Source organism: Bufo gargarizans, chromosome 7, assembly GCF_014858855.1.
Source record: "Bufo gargarizans isolate SCDJY-AF-19 chromosome 7, ASM1485885v1, whole genome shotgun sequence".
Taxonomy (NCBI): domain Eukaryota; kingdom Metazoa; phylum Chordata; class Amphibia; order Anura; family Bufonidae; genus Bufo; species Bufo gargarizans.
Genome location: NC_058086.1, coordinates 192,784,134 through 192,804,783, shown reverse-complemented (window position 1 = coordinate 192,804,783; position 20,650 = coordinate 192,784,134). Strand labels below are relative to the sequence as shown.

At 47.9% G+C, this 20,650-nt stretch overlaps 1 protein-coding gene across 1 annotated transcript in view; it reads right to left on the bottom strand.

The window, feature by feature from the left end:
• SYNPR (synaptoporin) overlaps window positions 1-20,650 on the bottom strand; it is a gene marked incomplete at its 5' end in the record, with an annotated part of 64,237 nt that overhangs the window by 34,580 nt on the left and 9,007 nt on the right. Inside the window, one exon of the mRNA XM_044302110.1 lies at window positions 1,269-1,467. Within this exon, the coding sequence (XP_044158045.1) occupies window positions 1,269-1,467 (199 nt within the window). The remainder of the gene's footprint in view (window positions 1-1,268; window positions 1,468-20,650) is intronic.

The following is a 20,650-nucleotide window of genomic DNA, read 5'->3' as shown; positions in this document are numbered from 1 at the left end:
GTTATAGAAATACAGTAAATCACAACATTTCACTTAGCAGTATAACATTACAACAATTTACAACAGTGACCATGTTCTGGGGGGTACTGCATCTTACATTCACGTCTCAAAGATCCAGAAGAAGACAACTCCATGCCCATCACTTGCTGCTAGACTCTGTTTCCCATGGAACGTTTCACAAATGACCTGTTAGATCTTATTAGTGATACTCCCTGTATGTACAATGGTAGTGACAAATATTTCAATGCGTGTTCTGTATAGATGGAGCGTGGACTTCAGAATCATCTCCGAAGGAACCCAGAAACCCAGAATCCTACTGCGTTTGTCTTCCAAAATGTTATAAAGTTGTACCATATTGGGGTATGAGGAAGGGATTGCACTATTTGCTGAATTGACAACGTGGTTCTGCCACAAAGTCAAATGGTCTAAATTTCAGAACCATAAAAAAAAAGCCTTTAGGAGAAATTATTTTTCGAAAACACATCTAATCCCTGGTTAAACATGGATGCAGAGTGGAATCGCCTTTAAAGGGAACCTGTCACCGGGATTTTGTGTATAGAGCTGAGGACATGGGTTGCTAGATGGCCGCTAGCACATCCGCAATACCCAGTCCCCATAGCTCTGTGTGCTTTTATTGTGTAAAAAAAACTATTTGATCCATATGCTAATTAACCTGAGATGAGTCCAGCGTGAAGGAGCCCAGCACCACCCCGCATCCTCAGAATCTCCTTCTTGCTCCCCGACGTCAGAAAGCTTGAGTGCCGTAATCTCGCGATGCGCAAGCTAGCGCATGCGCAGTTCCTTTCCTGAGGCTGATGCCAGCACAGGGAAGGAACACTATGAGGACACTGCGCATGCGCTAGCTCGCACATCGCAAGATTAGGAGCAAGGAGGAGATTCTGAGGATGCGGGGCGGTGCTGTGCTCCTTCACTCTGGACTCATCTCAGGTTAATTTGCATTTTTTTGCACAATAAAAGCACACAGAGCTATAGGGACTAGATATTGCGGATGTGCTAGCGGCCATCTAGCAACCCATGTCCTCAGCTCTATACACAAAATCCCAGTGACAGGTTCCCTTTAAGTAATAGGCCATCCCCTTTAATGTAACCTTCTCTGATTTGCTACTTACTGTCCTGTTTTTGCTCATTAATCACAGTGGGTGATGCTTTATTTATATACAGAATAATGTAACTGAATTTTCTTAGGATGACACCATGGAGGTACATTGCTCACTTGGATCAGTATTTAAAGTGACAGGAAGACTTACAATTAGGGGCCCCCTGTTGTTTTCCCGATACTTATTCTGGAAGAAGATGTAGACCACTGTGGCGGCCAGAGAGTAGAGGAAGGCGAAGACGGCGATTGTGACAAAGAACTCAGCTGAAGAAGAAAAATCTCCTATCAGCGAGAGGTTTTCTTTCTTCTTCCCTTCACATGTGGGGACATCAAAATTCACCTGATGCAACCTAAAAAAAAAGCAGAGGAAAACACAATTCACAGACGAAGCACAAACCCCACGAGGAGCAGAGACATTTCTGAGACAATTAAATATCTTGCATTATATATATTTCAGAGGTACATGGCGGTTCTTAATATTGGATAAATGTTGCTTGGAAGTATTTAAAGGGGTTGTTCACCTTGTAGAGACCCCACAGCAAGGCTGGCCCCGCGGTGGAAATCATACTTACCTTATTCCTGCTGCTGGGTTCCGGCTCCATCGTTCCCCGGCCAGCTCTGAAGTTCGTGGGCCCCTCTCATCAAACCCGGCTTGACCGGGTCACGTGATTGGCGGTCACATATCAACCTTGGGGCATGTCACTGGGGCACTGCTGCGGCCAATGACCCAGGTAAGGAGCTGGCGGGGCAACAATTGAGCCGGAACCCAGCTGCGGGGATCAGGTAAGTAGGATTACTACTGCGGGTACGGCCACGCTGTGGGGTCTGTAGAAAAGATCTACTAAAGTGAACAATCCCTTGAAGGTGCCTATACATATAAGAGCAAAGTCAAATCGATCTCATACAGGGGCGTAGCTATAGCAGAGGAAGCAGTCGCTACCGGGCCCAGGAGCCTGAGGGGCCCAAAGACCCTTGTGTCACATAAGAAGACACCAGTATTATAGAAAGTGCATGTTACACCTCTGGCTGGAGGGAAGGGGTCAGGTCAAGAATTTTGCCTCAGGCAGCATGAAGGCTATGGGCCAGATTTATCACGACTCTGGCAGCTCACTCCACTTTAACATATGGCTAAAGTCAGTTTTAGCCAAGTCAGATTTATGATCGGCCTTTTAAGACTGTAATAAATGTGGTTTGACGGTAGCAGTTTATCCGTCAGTAAGCAGCTTTACAAAAGTCGCACGTTTTTATGAAAAAGTCGCACGTTTTTATGAAAAAGTCGCATGTTCTATTAAAAAGTCTCATAAGATAAGCATGGTCCTCACTGGAGTGAAATTGCGACTTTTTTGCGACTTTTTAAATAGTCCCAATAGTAAATCTGTCTAGAGATTCATTTACATAAGAAAACACGCCCACTTTCAGAAAAAAGTCGCAAATTTTTCACTCCATTATTCTGACTTGAGCTAATGATAAATCTGGCCCTATGTGTTTCCCTGCCCCTGGGGGAAGGGGGCCCAAGCTGAACTCTTGCACCAGGGCCCATGAGCCGTTAGCTACACCCCTGATCTCATATCTTCAGTGTATGGGAGTCTCCCAACTCATAATGTCCGGGGAAGGATTGGGCATGTTGATTTCAGTGCCCGATCTTTCTGTTCTCAAAGGAGATAAGCTGCTGTCAGATGTATATGACTGCGGATCCATCTCACAAATGCATTGCAATACCGGTTGTCAGCCGGAAAAATGTATCCAGTATTTCTTTCTTTCTCATTTTTAAAGATCTGCGCATGCGCAGACCGCAAAACCGGATCCGTTTTGCCGGAGCACTTGGGGCCGGATCCGGCATTAATACATTTCATTGGAATTTTCTCCGGCCAATAAACGTAAGAGGGACTGAACTAATGCATCCTGAACAGATTGCTCTCCATTCAGAATGCATTAGGATAAAACTGATCAGTTTTTTTCCGGTATTGAGCTCCTAGGACGGAACTCAATACCGGAAAAGAAAAACGCTAGTGTGAAAGTACCCTAAGGTTGGTTTTTCATTGCAATAAGAGAAACTGATGCTTTAGGGTCCATTCACATGTCTGTAAGTGTATTACGGTCTGAAAATTGCGGATCTGCTAAACACGGATACCGGCCGTGTGCGTTCCGCATTTTGGGGACCGCACAGGGCCGGCCCTATGATAGAAATGCCTATTCTTGCTGCGATTGCAGACAACAATAAGCTCTATCTTTTTTGAGGGGCTGCGGAACTACTAGGCAGAGCCCTATAAAACCATTAACCCACCAATCTCCTGTGAGCTGAGCATAGGGAGAGATGTGACAAGACGCTCATGCACTAGGGACAGTGTTGCTGCAAACTGTTAACAGAGAGTGTGGGACAATATTGGAGAGGGAGACTGCAGGCAGAATGCAGGGAGACTGCAGGCAGAATGCAGGGAGACTGCAGGGAGAATATAGGAGACTGCAGGGAGAATATAGGAGACTGCAGGGAGAATATAGGAGACTGCAGGGAGAATATAGGAGACTGCAGGGAGAATATAGGAGACTGCAGGCAGAATGCAGGGAGACTGCAGGCAGAATGCAGGGAGACTGCAGGGGGAATATCGGAGACTGCAGGGAGACTGCAGGGAGAATATAGGAGACTGCAGGCAGAATTCAGGAAGACTGCAGGGAGAATATCGGAGACTGCAGGGAGAATATCGGAGACTGCAGGGAGAATATAGGAGACTGCAGGGAGAATATAGGAGACTGCAGGGAGAATATAGGAGACTGCAGGGAGAATATAGGAGACTGCTGAACTACAGACTCTGCTACAATTTATCATCGTGTACATAACTGTGCAGTGTACCAAGAGTCATTTATGGCTAATCCATTCTGTTAGCTGTAGAGTTACTGGGCGTCAGTATTACAGGCAGGTCTAATTTATCTCCATGTACATAACTGTGCAGTGCACCAATATTTATAGTTAATCCATTCTGTTAGCTGTAGAGTTACAGTGCGTCAGTATTACAGGCAGGTCTAATTTATCGCTGTGTACATAAGTGTGCAGTGCACCAATAATCATAGTTAATCCGTTCTGTTACTTGTAGAGTTACTGTAAGTCAGTATTTCAGGCCACTGTTACTTTTAGGCAGATTGGCCTAGGTATACCTGATTTATAGCGATTTCTGACGAATTAATTAGTAACAAATTAATTTTCTTGTCATACTTCTGTGAAGCTGCTGAATCAAATCTTTTGAAAACTTTGCTCATCTCTGTTCTTCACCTGTCGCGGACTGTCCACACAGGTGAAGTGCCCATCTGCCTATAGATTGACAGGACTGGACATTTAGCCTGACCCTAACAAGTTCCTGCCTAATCTGCAGCTGCAGATAGCCAAGCAATAGCAGAAGCTCTGCTTCGGAGTAGCTCTTGCGCAGGCGCTGCTACACTTCAGGGTAGAGGCACCTACGCGGCTAATTGGAGCTGCAGAATCCGCAGGAACTTGTTAGGGTCAGGCTAAATGTCCAGTCCTGTCCGGTCCTACAGACAGGTGAGCACTTCTTCACCTGTGTGGACAGCCCCGCTGATAAGAAATCTCTGCGCAGTCCCAAAGGGGTTTCAGCTATCTCAGTTATCTCTGAAGCCTTACCCTCTTAAAGGGAGTCTGTCACCACATTTTAGCATGTTAGACCGTTAAAATAGGGTTATGTGATCCAGCCAGAACATAAAAACGGTACCTTTGTGGTAGAAAACGGACTTTTCAATTTGCAGAAAACGAAGTTATAAGATTATCTTCTGAGCCCTCTCAAGTGCCCAGGGCGGTCTCTCAATCCTCGGAGCCCCAGGCAGGCACCTCCTAAACAGCTGATAACTCCGCCCTCCGTGCTCCTCTGCCCGCCCGTTTACTCCCCTCCACTGTCCCTTTCCACTGCGGCTGTGCGGTACAAATCGTAGCGGGCGCATGCGCAATGCGATGCCCGCTCCTGGCAGGGCATCGCAATACCTATTGCGCATGCGCCGGCTAATCCTGCAGATTTTGCGCCGTTTAGCCGGCGCATGCGCAATAGGTATTGCGATGCCCTGCCAGGAGCGGGCATCGCATTGCGCATGCGCCCGCTACGATTTGTACCGCACAGCCGCAGTGGAAAGGGACAGGGGAGGGGAGTAAACAGGCGGGCAGAGGAGCACGGAGGGCGGGGTTATGAGCCGTTTAGGAGGTGCCTGCCTGGGGCTCCGAGGATTGAGAGACCGCCCTGGGCACTTGAGAGGGCTCAGAAGATAATCTTATAACTTCGTTTTCTGCAAATTGAAAAGTCAGTTTTCTACCACAAAGGTACCGTTTTTATGTTCTGGCTGGATCACATAACCCTATTTTAACGGTCTAACATGCTAAAATGTGGTGACAGACTCCCTTTAATGGCGGTCAAAGATCCCCAATTGCTTTACATTGCAAAGTGATTTTTACTTGTGTCTGTGACATATCAGCCGGCTTTCTCTTTTAGAGGATTTTTCCCATCTTAAAGCTATTACATATTCCTAGGATGATCAGTATGGGTCTGACTTCTGGACCCTCACTGACCCTGAGAATGAAGGGGTCGTGGCACTGTTGTAATGCTGGGCCGTATTCAGCGTCTTCTTCCCTGCATGCATACTACACCAGTGCTGAACCCCCTTATTCTCAGGATCGGTGGTCTCCCAGAAGTTGCATCCCTGCTGCTCATAAAGTGATGGCATATCCTAGCGATAGAAGATGGGAAAATATTGTCTCCTCTCCTGGCAAATCTGGTTTAGTAACCACCTGCATTCCCCATGTAATAACATCTATTATCGTGACGTATATTGTGCCATTCCTTTATTATTCCTCCTAGAAGTTTAAGAATGAATTGTAAGCAGTCTGCAATAAAGTTCCAGATGGGTGTTACTAGTTGGGGGGGGGGGGGGGGGGGGGGTCTGAGACTCTATCAGTCTCAGACTCTGCAGGGACACACTGCCAGTTGGTAACACCCCTCAAGTCGTTCACAGCAAACTGCTAGCAATAATTCATAACTCCTATGGATTGGCTGGATTCACATCACGTTTTTGTCATCTGGTATACGTTAACGAATGCCTCAGACTGATCTCATACAGTGGCATCCATCACCATAGAGTTCCATAGTAAAAAAAAAAGTATATACTAAACGTATAGCAAAAACATGACCCCCCCCCTATGCCTTGATAGGACCTGTGGAAAGCGGCTGTCGAGATGAGACAACCCCTTTGGGAACGCTAAACCTCCATGCAGATCTTTCAGATCTCTGAAGTCGAACAGCATCTTTTATCTCCTCTTTTCTAGGGGCTAATTATTCTTACAATTGCTCTTAATCGATCGGATGTGAATAATGGCGGCTTTTAATAACCAGGCCTTAATGCATTCCTATACTCTGAGTGTCCGCTCCTGAAAGGATTTGCGGCTGATCGTGTCAGACAGGTTTATATCCCATTTATATATTACTAATTCCCTACTGAGCCGCCCGATTTAAATGCTTGAATGGTAATCACTGTCTTTACTGCAGAAAATATTATGCATCCCCATCTGGTTCATATATTAACCCCCCACCATACCCAATTAGTTTGTATGGGTTCGGCAATGGCTATCCATTTACCTGCTCTGACGTCACTAATACATTTGATTATCATACTGTCCATTAGTTGCTGCTTAAAGGGGAGGTCGCCCCAGTAGTATGGCCATTGTCCACATGATAAGTACTTCATAGAGGGGTCCCCTTGCTCAGCACCCCCTTCTAATGGCCAGAGTGGAGGGGCCCCTGGAAAATACTGTTCTGGAGGACTCATCTGTAATACCACATATTTCCAGCAGAGGGTGCTGCAGAAGAAATGCATTGCCACCTGTCACGGCTTATGGTGTACGCTGTGACACTGTTGCCACACTTGCGGTTGCCCGCGGCAACGTGTTGCTGTGAGAGCATGCGGTGGCAGTGTCTCGGCCTTCGGGGTCATTGCCGTGACATGGTTGCCACGCATGCTGTTGCCGGTGGTTACGTGTTTGGTATGCAGGTGTGTGCACTTCCCCTTTGAGTTGTTTCCTCCTCTGTCCGGTGCTGGAGGGGTTAACCACCTTGTTGGGTGTGGTCACTAGGTGCTTCATCTAAGGCCTCTTTCACACTTGCGTTGTCCGGATCCGGCGTGTACTCCACTTGCCGGAATTACACGCCGGATCCGGAAAAATGCAAGTGTACTGAAAGCATTTGAAGACGGGTCCGTCTTCAAAATGCGTTCAGTGTTACTATGGCAGCCAGGACGCTATTAAAGTCCTGGTTGCCATAGTAGTAGTGGGGAGCGGGGGAGCAGTATACTTACAATCCGTGCGGCTCCCGGGGCGCTCCAGAATGACGTCAGAGCGCCCCATGCGCATGGATGACGTGCCATGCGATCACGTCATCCATGCGCGTGGGGCGCCCTGACGTCACTCTGAAGCGCCCCGGGAGCCGCACGGACGGTAAGTATACTGCTACCCCGCTCCCCACTACACTTTACCATGGCTGCCAGGACTTTAGCGTCCCGGCAGCCATGGTAACCATTCAGAAAAAGCTAAACGTTGGATCCGGCAATGCGCCGAAACAACGTTTAGCTTAAGGCCGGATCCGGATCAATGCTTTCAATGGGCATTAATTCCGGATCCGGCCTTGCGGCAAGTGTTCAGGATTTTTGGCCGGAGCAAAAAGCGCAGCATGCTGCGGTATTTTCTCCGGCCAAAAAAGTTCCGGTCCGGAACTGAAGACATCCTGATGCATCCGGAACGGATTTCTCTCCATTCAGAATGCATTAGGATAAAACTGATCAGGATTCTTCCGGCATAGAGCCCCGACGACGGAACTATATGCCGGAAGAAAAGAACGCAAGTGTGAAAGAGCCTTTACCTGTGGCTAGAGGCCAGGAGTCAGTGGTACTCCAGCCATGGTGTGTGCTGGAGTTATGCTCCTGGTCTTAATGTTCCATCTCCCAGAGTGAGGGCCTCCTAGTGGGACATCGAGGTCTCCAGCGATGTCTTCTCTCCCTTACATGTGTTGTATGTTTGGTGTGGGGTTATGATTTGGTGTGTTGTAATGTCTAGCTTGGTGTTCCATGTCTGGTATGTTTGGTTATATCTTCCAGCATGGTTGCTAGACTTCCTAGCCTGTATGCAGTGCCGCCTGGGGCTGCCATGCACCTTGAGGCATGGGGGTCCTGGCGGAGTCTGGTGTGCTGGATACCTGTGTGAGTTGCTGGTACGGTGTCCTGTTTGGTGTTAGGGCTCTGGCATGTATTCACGGGTTCCAGTCGTGGTGGCAGCGGCAGGTAAGTGTGTCGTCTTGTTCTCTTACCTGCCGATTCTCTTGCTGCATATTGTCTTTTCCTTTCCCTGCTTCTAGGCCTCTTGAGACTCCTGTTCTTCCGTGTCCTGGAAGAACAGGGCGCCTCTCCTCAGCTCCTTTGTGAGGGATTCTCAGGGCGACTCAGGGCCTTAGGTATCGAGGGTAGGAGCCATCCTACCATCCAGGTCCGCTCATACGGTGAGGAGTTAGGGCTAGGTATAGGGACGCATTAGGAGGTGACCTGCTCCCTTATCCTTGTGTTCAGGCCTAGTTGCTTTCCTTATCCCCCAGTCATCGTACGGTGGGGGGTTTTCCCCATTCCCCACCGTGACACCACCTGCAGCTAGCCCTGATCAGGAGATCTATGAACCCTAGATTCTGTGACAAAATCACAGGTGCATGGTTATTTAAAAAAGGCTGCTGTAATTCTGCTATATATTAGATGCAGTGCAAAAAATATCAAATTATAATATTAAAGAATTACTCCACACAAAATCCCTGTTAGGGTGTGTGTGGAGGGGCTTGGATTTAGAGTGGTTGTCTGGTCATTTATGGCATACTGATAGGATATGTAATAAATGCTCGACTGGTGCGGGTCCCAGCTCTTTTCTTAAAAGGAGTTGTCCTACCTGAGACATTGGTGGCATGTCACTAGGATAAGCCCCCAATGTCAGATAGGTGCTGGTCCCACCTCTGGAACCTGCTCCTATCTCCAGAACGAGACCCCTGAAGCGAACAGAGGCCAGCCGCGCATGGGCGGCCCCCCTTCATTCATTTTTATGAGATTTCTGAAAACAGTCGAGTGCTGGCTTGGCTATGTCTGGACCCCCACCAGAATGGGGGCCTCGTCCCCCCTGCAGACCCCTCTGAAATAAACGGAACAGCCGGTTGGGCATGGGGATTCCAGAGATAGATGAGCGCAGTACTTGGCTATGGCCTTTGGATAGGGGATAACTTCAAACAATCAGAATACCCCTTTAATTCCTATGGGACTTCCAAAAAAGCTGAGTTCGATCACTCTGCTTTTTTGGGAACTTCCATAGAAATTAATGGAGAGCAAGTCGCGCTTGTGCAGTCCTCTCCCCTTCACTTTCAGGGGCCTGTTAAGGTGATAGGTGCAGGTGCCAGAGGTGGGACCCACACCTTTCTGACACTGGTGGCGTTAGGCCACCAATCTCTGAAATGATAAAACCCTTTTAAGAACGGGGCCGGGCCATGAATGGAGAACAGCCCAACGAAGCCTGGCTCTCTTCATTTACTACTAGAGGACTTCGGAAAATATCTAAGCGATGGGCTATTTTTGGAAGTCCCATAGCGGTGAAAAGCGGGGTGGTCGAGCATGGGAGGCGTCCTCTCCATTCACTGCTAGGGGGCTTCCTAAAATAGCTGAGTGTGCTCCCCATTCACGGTGGGGCCACTTTCTTGAGACATGAGCAGGTCCTGGAGGTGGGACCTGCACCTATCGGACATTTATGGCACATACTATTGATATGGCATAAGTGTCCCGATGGGAGTACCCCTTTTAACACTGGGGAGGGCCGAGGTCCTGAAGCGGAGCCAAGGGTTCTCTGTTGTTGTTTTTTTTTATTCTAGCAGGATTTCGAAAGTTTCAGTCAACAGCCAAAAAAAATAGGAATCTATGAAATCTTTTAGTAAACACTTTTAGACCCCATCCGTCCGTTCCCCTGTTGTTCCTTCTGGAAATGAATGAATACTTTGAGAACTGGATCAGGTCACTGGGGCATATCTCTACATAATATGACACTTTAAAGTCTTTGCTGACAGTGTCCTACTAGGTGGGACACATCCCGATGAGGGGTAGTAGTAACACCCAGTTGTCAATGTAGTCATAGATTTCCAAGAGGAATAAAATAATATTTATGGATTTACTAAGGGTACTTTCACACTAGCGTTTTTCTTTTCTGGCACTGAGTTACGTCCTAAGGGCTCAAATCCGGAAAAGAACTGATCAGTTTTAGGCCTCATGCACACGACAGTTTTTTTTCACGGCCCGCAAAAACGGGGTCCGTGGGTCCGTGATCCGTGACCGTTTTTCCGTCCGTGGGTCTTCCTTGATTTTTGGAGGATCCACGGACATGAAAAAAAAGTCATTTTGGTGTCCGCCTGGCCGTGCGGAGCCAAACGGATCCGTCCTGAATTACAATGCAAGTCAATGGGGACGGATCCGTTTGATGTTGACACAATATGGTGCCATTTCAAACGGATCCGTCCCCATTGACTTTCAATGTAAAGTCTGGAGTTCTGTTATACCATCGGATTGGAGTTTTCTCCAATCCGATGGTATATTTTAACTTGTAGCGTCCCCATCACCATGGGAACGCCTCTATGTTAGAATATACTGTCGGATATGAGCTACATCGTGAAACTCATTTCCGACAGTATATTCTAACACAGAGGCGTTCCCATGGTGATGGAGACGCTTCAGGTTAGAATATACAAAAAAACTGTGTACATGACTGCCCCCTGCTGCCTGGCAGGTGCTGCCAGGCAGCAGGGGGCAGACCCCCCCCCCCTGTTTTTAACTCATTGGTGGCCAGTGGGCCCCCCTCCCCTGTTGTTAACTCGTTGGTGGCCAGTGTGCGCACCCCCCTCCCTCCCTCTATTGTTTTAATACATTGGGGCCAGTGTGCGCGCGCCCCCCAACCCCCCCTCTATTATTTTAATACATTGGGGCCAGTGTGCGCGCGCCCCCCCAACCCCCCCTCCCTCCCTCTCTCTATTGTTTTAATACATTGGGGCCAGTGTGCGCACCCCCCCAACCCCCCCCCCCCCTCTCCTCCCTCTATTGTAATCATCATCGGTGGCAGCGGAGTAGAAGATTTTCATACTTACCTGCTTCTTGCTGCTGCGATGTCTGCGTCCGGCCGGGAGCTCCTCCTACTGGTAAGTGACAGCAATGCGCCGCACAGACCTGTCACTTACCAGTAGGAGGAGCTCCCGGCCGGACGCAGACATCGCAGCAGCAAGAAGCAGGTAAGTATGAAAATCTTCTACTCCGCTGCCACCGATGATGATTACAATAGAGGGAGGGAGGGGGGGGGGGGTTGGGGGGGTGCGCACACTGGCCCCAATGTATTAAAACAATAGAGGGAGGGAGGGGGGGTTGGGGGGGGGGGGCGCGCACACTGGCCCCAATGTATTAAAACAATAGAGGGAGGGAGGGAGGGGGGTGCGCACACTGGCCACCAACGAGTTAACAACAGGGGAGGGGGGGGGCCGCACAATGATATTCAAACTGGGGAGGGGGGGGGGGGTCTGCCCCCTGCTGCCTGGCAGCCCTGATCTCTTACAGGGGGATATGATGGGGTTAATTGTACTATCATATCCCCCTGTAAGAGATCGGGTGCTGCCAGGCAGCAGGGGGCAGTCTTGTACAAAGTTTGCAGTGTATTCTAACTAGAAGCGTCCCCATCACCATGGGAACGCTTCTGTGTTAGAATATACTGTCGGAAATGAGTTTTCACGAAGTGAAAACTTAGATCAGAAAAAGCTTTTATGCAGACGGATCTTCGGATCCGTCTGTATGAAACTAAAACCTACGGCCACGGATCACGGACACGGATGCCAATCTTGTGTGCATCCGTGTTCTTTCACGGACCCATTGACTTGAATGGGCCCGTGAACCGTTGGCCGTGAAAAAAATAGGACAGGTCATATTTTTTTCACGGCCAGGAAACACGGCTCACGGATGCGGCTGCCAAACGGTGCATTTTCCGATTTTTCCACGGACCCATTGAAAGTCAATGGGTCCGTGAAAAAAAACGGAAAACGGCACAACGGCCACGGATGCACACAACGGTCGTGTGCATGAGGCCTAAGGCCTCATGCACACGACCGTTGTGTGCATCCGTGGCCGTTGTGCCGTTTTCCGTTTTTTTTCACGGACCCATTGACTTTCAATGGGTCCGTGGAAAAATCGGAAAATGCACCGTTTGGCAGCCGCATCCGTGAGCCGTGTTTCCTGGCCGTGAAAAAAATATGACCTGTCCTATTTTTTTCACGGCCAACGGTTCACGGACCCATTCAAGTCAATGGGTCCGTGAAAGAACACGGATGCACACAAGATTGGCATCCGTGTCCGTGATCCGTGGCCGTAGGTTAGTTTCATACAGACGGATCCGAAGATCCGTCTGCATAAAAGCTTTTTCAGAGCTGAGTTTTCACTTCGTGAAAACTCAGATCCGACAGTATATTCTAACACAGAAGCGTTCCCATGGTGATGGGACGCTTCTAGTTAGAATACACTACAAACTGTGTACAAGACTGCCCCCTGCTGCCTGGCAGCACCCGATCTCTTACAGGGGGATTTGATAGTACAATTAACCCCATCATATCCCCCTGTAAGAGATCAGGGCTGCCAGGCAGCAGGGGGCAGACCCCCCCCCCTCCCCAGTTTGAATATCATTGTGCGGCCCCCCCTCCTCCCCTGATGTTAACTGTTGGTGGCACAGTGTGCGCACCCCCTCCCTCCCTCCCTCCCTCCCTTGTTTTAATACATTGGGGCCAGTGTGCGCGCGCCCCCCAACCCCCCCTCCCTCCCTCCCTTGTTTTAATACATTGGGACCAGTGTGCGCGCGCCCCCCAACCCCCCCTCCCTCCCTCTATTGTTTTAATACATTGGGGCCAGTGTGCGCGCGCCCCCCCAACCCCCCCTCCCTCCCTCTATTGTTTTAATACATTGGGGCCAGTGTGCGCACCCCCCCCCCCCCAACCCCCCCCCCCCTCCCTCCCTCTATTGTAATCATCATCGGTGGCAGCGGAGTAGAAGATTTTCATACTTACCTGGCTGCTGGCTGCTGCGATGTCTGCGTCCGGCCGGGAGCTCCTCCTACTGGTAAGTGACAGGTCTGTGCGGCGCATTGCTGTCACTTACCAGTAGGAGGAGCTCCCGGCCGGACGCAGACATCGCAGCAGCCAGCAGCCAGGTAAGTATGAAAATCTTCTACTCCGCTGCCACCGATGATGATTACAATAGAGGGAGGGAGGGGGGGGGGGGTTGGGGGGGGGGGTGCGCACACTGGCCCCAATGTATTAAAACAATAGAGGGAGGGAGGGGGGTTGGGGGGGGGCGCGCGCACACTGGCCCCAATGTATTAAAACAAGAGAGGGAGGGAGGGGGGGTTGGGGGGCGCGCACACTGGCCCCAATGTATTAAAACAAGAGAGGGAGGGAGGGGGGGTTGGGGGGCGCGCGCACACTGGCCCCAATGTATTAAAACAATAGAGGGAGGGAGGGAGGGGGGTGCGCACACTGGCCACCAACGAGTTAACAACAGGGGAGGGGGGGCCCACTGGCCACCAATGAGTTAAAAACAGGGGGGGGGGTCTGCCCCCTGCTGCCTGGCAGCACCTGCCAGGCAGCAGGGGGCAGTCATGTACACAGTTTTTTTGTATATTCTAACCTGAAGCGTCTCCATCACCATGGGAACGCCTCTGTGTTAGAATATACTGTCGGAAATGAGTTTCACGATGTAGCTCATATCCGACAGTATATTCTAACATAGAGGCGTTCCCATGGTGATGGGGACGCTACAAGTTAAAATATACCATCGGATTGGAGAAAACTCCAATCCGATGGTATAACAGAACTCCAGACTTTACATTGAAAGTCAATGGGGACGGATCCGTTTGAAATGGCACCATATTGTGTCAACATCAAACGGATCCGTCCCCATTGACTTGCATTGTAATTCAGGACGGATCCGTTTGGCTCCGCACGGCCAGGCGGACACCAAAATGACTTTTTTTTCATGTCCGTGGATCCTCCAAAAATCAAGGAAGACCCACGGACGGAAAAACGGTCACGGATCACGGACCAACGGAACCCCGTTTTGCGGACCGTGAAAAAAAACGTCCGTGTGCATGAGGCCTTATCCTAATGCATTCTGAATGGAGAGCAATCCGTTCAGAATGTCTTCATTCAGTCTTTTTGACTGATCAGGCTTTTCAGAAAACCGCAGCATGTTGTATTTTTACCTCCGGCCAAAAATGACTGAACGCCGGATATGGCCTTTTTCCTATTGAATTGCATTAACGCCGGATCCGGCGCCGTGTGTTCCGTCAAACCGGATCCGGCTTTTGCATGTTAAACCCCAAAAATGTGAAAAAAAGTCCATAAATGGCGGATCCGTTTTTTCCAATGCATTTTTTCATTGTGATCAAAATCCTGATCAGGATTTAAATGCAATCCGTTTTCACATGTTTTTTCGGATCCGGTGGACAGTTCCAGTGTCGGAATTGAAAGCCGGATTCAAACAACGCTAGTGTGAAAGTAGCCTTAAACAGATATAACGGTTACATCTAATACATAGGTTGTTACCCAGACTCTGAGAAAGGGATATCGGGACGTGACGTTACCCCCATCTACACTGCTACATAACTAGGGAGGTTGACGTTTATTACTCTGGAGAAACCATTTCCTTGGGAGTTATTGGACATATTGGTTGTCATTCAGCTTTCCCAGAAACAGATGTAATAATAATAATAATAAGAATGATAATAACAATAATAATTAGGGATTAGTGAATTGACTTCGGATCAAACATCCGAAGTCGATTCGCTCATCCCTAATAATAAGAATAATAATTTATGGACTCGACTGCTTGGTGGAAGCAATTACATAGACAATCTGATATACGGGACTCTCACAATGCGGGCTGGGGCTTCTCATCATCATGATGAAACGCATCAGTAATACATCATTCCCTTTCAGAGGCTTCTTTCAATGGGGGGCTGCATGCGGAGACCTCTGCGGGTCCTTCAGGGAACATCTGGCTGAAATGCTCCTGTGATGCCGAGGAACCATTAAATACATTACAGACATTAATGATCTTGCAGGCTCAGTCGGGGGGGGGGGGGGGGGGGGGGGGACGACGACATGAATAACCATGAGAGACGGGGGAGCAGACCGTACCCCCTGCCAGGAGAATTAGGGGCCATGTTCCCACTAGGTCCAAACAAATCACAATGAAGAGGATGCAGTGAATTTCGCTCCCGTTATGGTTAATGGAAATTGTTGAGAAATCTAATACAATAAAATGACTATGTCCACGTATCACAGCCTCTGATTTTCGGTGGATCCTTTCCAGCAACCGATCACTTGATTGCTGCTCTGACTGTACCGTAGGAACCAATGTATACGTCAACGACTTGTAGAACTTTGCTCCCCTTTAACTGGCACAGTGTAACGCTGCATAGAGCATTTATTTTATTGCTGTATTATTGCAGCCTGGGGAGAAGAAACATTGATTACCCGTCCATAAGGTGGACCATCAGTGTGGGATCGATGGGATTCGAAGCGCTCTCCAGTCAGCAGAGTGAAGGGGCTGCAGCGCTCTCTAGCGCTCTTTATCCAGGCACAAGGGGGTTGGCCATACATGAGGCGTTATCCAGGGTGGACCGCCAATGAGGCGAGGTGAGGCGATTGCCTCAGGCAGCACCAGGTAGGGACAAGTAGGGGGCAGCGGAAAGGCCTTGGGCAATGAGCGCTTTCATTGTGGAAGCGTTCATCTCTGCACATTCAACTGTAACGCTATATTACCCAGCATGTTTTATAGCACTTTATGTAATGTTTTCCAAGCATGCCTTTAACAGTAAGGCTGGAAGGAAGGGGGAAGGTTGATAAATTGGCATGGTGTGGGGGGTCATTTCAGTTTTCGCCTCAGGCTAGGTGCATTCCTGGCTGTATCTAATCCCCTTCGGACCCCTCCAAAAATCACACATTGATGGCGTATATATCCTAATGGTTTTTTTTTACTTGAAAACCTTAGATGACTAAATGGGTCCTATACAGTGCATCGTGCGGAAAGGTTAATAATATAGTATTACACAGTTAAAGGGGTTGGCCCATCTCACACATGGGTGGCATCGTTAGAAGATGCCACCAATGTCAGATAGGTGTGGGTCCCACTTTTGAGATCTGCTCCTATATCGAGAACGGGGTCACCAAAGCAATGGAGAGCACACCACGCATGCGCCACATGCATTCTATTCACTTCTATGAGAGTTCCAAAAAGACCCAGCTATTTTCAGAAGTCCAAAAGAAATGAGATTAAGGAGAGCGCACTGCGCAAGTGCGGCCACCTCTCCATTCACCTCTATGAGAGTTCCAAAAAGACCCAGCTATTTTCAGAAGTCCAAAAGAAATGAGATTGAGGAGAGCGGACTGCGCAAGTGCGGCCACCTCTCCATTTACCTCTATGAGAGTTCTAGAAAAAGCCGAGCCAGTGCTCGGCTATTTTCGACACTCCCATAGAAGTGAATGGAGGGCGGCTGCGCTTGTGCAGTGCGGACTCGTTCAATTTGGGGGTTCCTTCTAGGGACCCACAACTATCTGACATTGGTGAATTCTCCCAGCTATATGCCACCAATGTGTGAGATCAGACAACCCCTTTAAGATACATAGATGACATCTCCTGCTTTACTGTATTAGTGCTGCTGTCATGTATATTTAAAGAGGATCTCTGACCTCTGCGATACGTCTACTTTATTAACTACATGCATTCTCCATGTAAAAGCAACTGTGGAGCATCTATTCTTATGACTCTATGCTGTGCCAATCTTTTACTATTCCTGCTAGAAGTTGTGAATGAATTCCTAGTAGTTTGCAATGAAGGTCCAGATGGGTGTTACCAGTTGGGGGGGGGGGGTGTCCTCGCACAGTCTGAAACTAGCAGCACTGATTGGATAGTGTCAGACTGTGCAAGGACACACCTACAACTGGTAACACCCAGCGGGACCTTCATTGCAAACTTCATTGCTGCTCTGTTCCAGTTCCTTGACTCCCTTCAGGTCCCTGTAATGTAAACTTCCGGACGGATTGGGTCATGCGCGGCGCTAAAGTAGTTCATTCATAATTTTTAGCAGGAATAATAAAGGAAGAATAGAAGCTCCAGAATTGGTGTGACATGTCAGGAGAGGGGACAGCTCCTCTTTAATGACTTGTAGCAAAGAGCTCGGTCTATATAAATGGTATGTAAATCGGGAAGAGAACGTGCTGGAGCAAAATGTTTAAATAATAAATAAGATTTTAGAAGTTTTCAAGATCTTAATTTTAGAAATGTGGAAGACGTGAGAAAACCTCAGCTTAGAAATGCTAATATTGATGTGAATATATAATTCATGGAAAGATGATTCCACATCAGTGGTTATTAAAGTGACCAGCACGCCCTTTACATGTCTTAGTTTCTGAAAAATAGGATTTGCTTTGGTAACTCATTTTTTTTCTGCTGTTAACATTAATGGCATCAGCTATAAGGATATCTGGGAATTAAACGGGTTTTCAGAGGTTTTCATATATATGATCGATCTTTATCATAGGCCATCAATATGTGATCATAGAAACATAGAATGTGTCGGCAGATAAGAACCATTTGGCCCATCTAGTCTGCCCAATATACTGAATACTATGGATAGCCCCTGGCCCTATCTTATATGAAGGATGGCCTTATGCCTATCCCATGCATGCTTAAACTCCTTCACTGTATTTGCAGCTACCACTTCTGCAGGAAGGCTATTCCATGCATCCACCACTCTCTCAGTAAAGTAATACTTCCTGATCTTACTTTTAAACCTTTGCCCCTCTAATTTAAAACTATGTCCTCTTGTAGCAGTTTTTCTTCATTTAAATATTCTCTCCTCTTTTACCTTGTTGATTCCCTTTATGTATTTAGAAGTTTCTATCATATCCCCTCTGTCTCGTCTTTCTTCCAAGCTATACATGTTAAGGTCCTTTAATCATGTTAAGGTCCTTTAATCTTTCCTGGTAAGTTTTATCCTGATCGGTATAGGTCTAACAACCAGGACCCCTCCGGTGATCGCCGCTGTCTATTTCCATTCACTAGAATAGAACTGAGTTGTGCGTAGGTCATGTGACTGATATTAGATGACATCACAGACCTAGAAAGAGGCCACAGCGCTCACCAGAGTGCCACAGTCTTTTCAAGCAGCTGATTGGCGGGGGTGTCGATAGTCAGACCCTAACGACCATATATTAATTACATATTAAGTATCAATATGAGAATCTCAGAAAACTCCATTAACCCAAAAAGAGTTAGGATAAGTCCATTGCTGAATCTGAGGTTGGCATCATGCAGGAGGTTGAGCAGGTAGAATTGACACAGCCTTTTTTGTTAGGCCATGCCCCAGTGCTGGTGTACCGTGCCCTCTTTCATGCATCACCCCACTACTCTTTGATCTTTGCCTCAACCCCTCAATTTATGTCCAGTCGCCCGGGCAGTGTCTGATGATCAACATCCAGGTGCAGCCTGCCACTGAAGAGGGAGAAAGAAGCCCTCCATTGAGAACCTGGGAATTTCAAGCTTTTCTGGGAGACCGGGAGGTCTTCCTTTTATAAACTTTCTATAAGAGTTGGCAAGAAAAATCTTTAAGGGGTGCCCAGCTTCAGGGACTTGTTTAAGAGACCCCTGTGCCTGTTGAAAAAAAAAAAAATCATACTCACCACCTCCATGCCGCTCTTTTCCAGCTCCTTGACTCCCTTCAATGGTCTTCTTGTCCCTGTACTGTAAACTTCCACATGAACGCCGTTGTAGACAATGACTGGCCTCAGCAGTGTCATGTCCCCAAACAGCACGTTCCTACAGGGTCACATGCTGTTTGGGAACATGTCACTGCTGAGGCCAGTCATTGGTTGCCCCAGCATGTGTGACTGGATGAGAAACAGAAGAACCAGGGAAAAGGTGTGTGTGATTTTTTTTTTTTTCAATAGGTACAATGCAGGGCAGGGATCTGTTAAAAAAAGCTCCCATTATGGTTCTGTGTTCAACCCATTATCTGATGGCATGGACGTCACAAAGATCCATGCAAAACTTTTTCCAGAAAGTAAACATCCAGAAATATACAGTACCTCTTGTATTCCAAATACACATTTCTTTAAAATTGCAAATGATTTCCATGCAACATGTAGTTCATGACTAGTCTAGTCAGGAACATAAATTAAATTTCATCAAGATATGGAACAACAAATCTTCTAAAAAAATCTCTGGAAGTTATCATTTATGACATTTTGAAAAACTGGCACATTACTCCAACCCAAAGGCAAACCAAAAACTCATCATGCCCTTCAGGAGTGTTAAAAACAGTCTTCCTCTTATCACCTTGCTTTAAGATCATAGTGCAGCGTCCCACTAGCTTATGTGGGAACTGTAAAAGCTTATTTCTGTCATCTGTAATATCATGCTGTGTTATCATGTGAAATCCCTTTTACCAGGCTGTCAGGTGCACTACATACATTCCACCACTAGATGGGGTAGCACCAGAGGACAGATCAGGCCTAGTTAGTGGTTGTTGGGAGTTGTTGAGATGGAATGAGGAGCTAGGGGGAAGGAGAGGTCCTCACTCCTCTCAGCTCTCTCTTGGGCTCCACGGCCCAGAGGAGCCATCGTGGATCTCGGTATCAAGCCAAGAAGATAGGCAGAGGGAAAGTCTACATTCTACCATTCACTTTTCAGGAGTAGCAAGTGAATTTTGGTCAAGTTTATTGTTGGATAAAGACAAAGGAAGGACAAAGCCATTATTCTGGGCTCTAGGCGCCTATGTATCTAGGTGAAGGACTTATTAGCCTCAGGCAGCCTCACCGTTATTCGAACAAATAACGGACAGATAAGATTTCTATTGTATCACTTGTGTGTAGAAGATAAAGACTTGAACTACCTCAATTGAGACTGAAGTAAGGCAAAGAGCTGTTTATCAGTGAGTACATAACTAACTACCCTAGCCTGACACATTACTACAAGTACCAGCACAGCCTGTTACTGGGATTCTTTACATCCAACTTCTGCTTATAGTAAAGTTCCCAGTTGGATTTAAACCTGCCTCATTCTTCTAACGCCATACTACTACTACTACTCTCAGCATCTTGACCATCAAGATGCGTGTGTCACGACAATACCTAAGTCAGGGGCCCAGTCGCACAAGCACTCAGAAACCCAATCACCATCAAGGGCACCTCGATCACCACCTGGCCGGTGCCCCCTGTAACCGAGTGTGCCTCAGGGAATCCAGTGCTGTTCTCCCCTTCACTGCACTGCTGGCCCAGGGAGGCGTCTGCTAAATGGTGAGTAACCGATGAACTGTTTGTACACTTCGGCCCACCGTGAACCTGACATGTTCTACTCCTGCGGACTGGCACGTTGAAATAGATCCACCAAGGTCTAATTCAG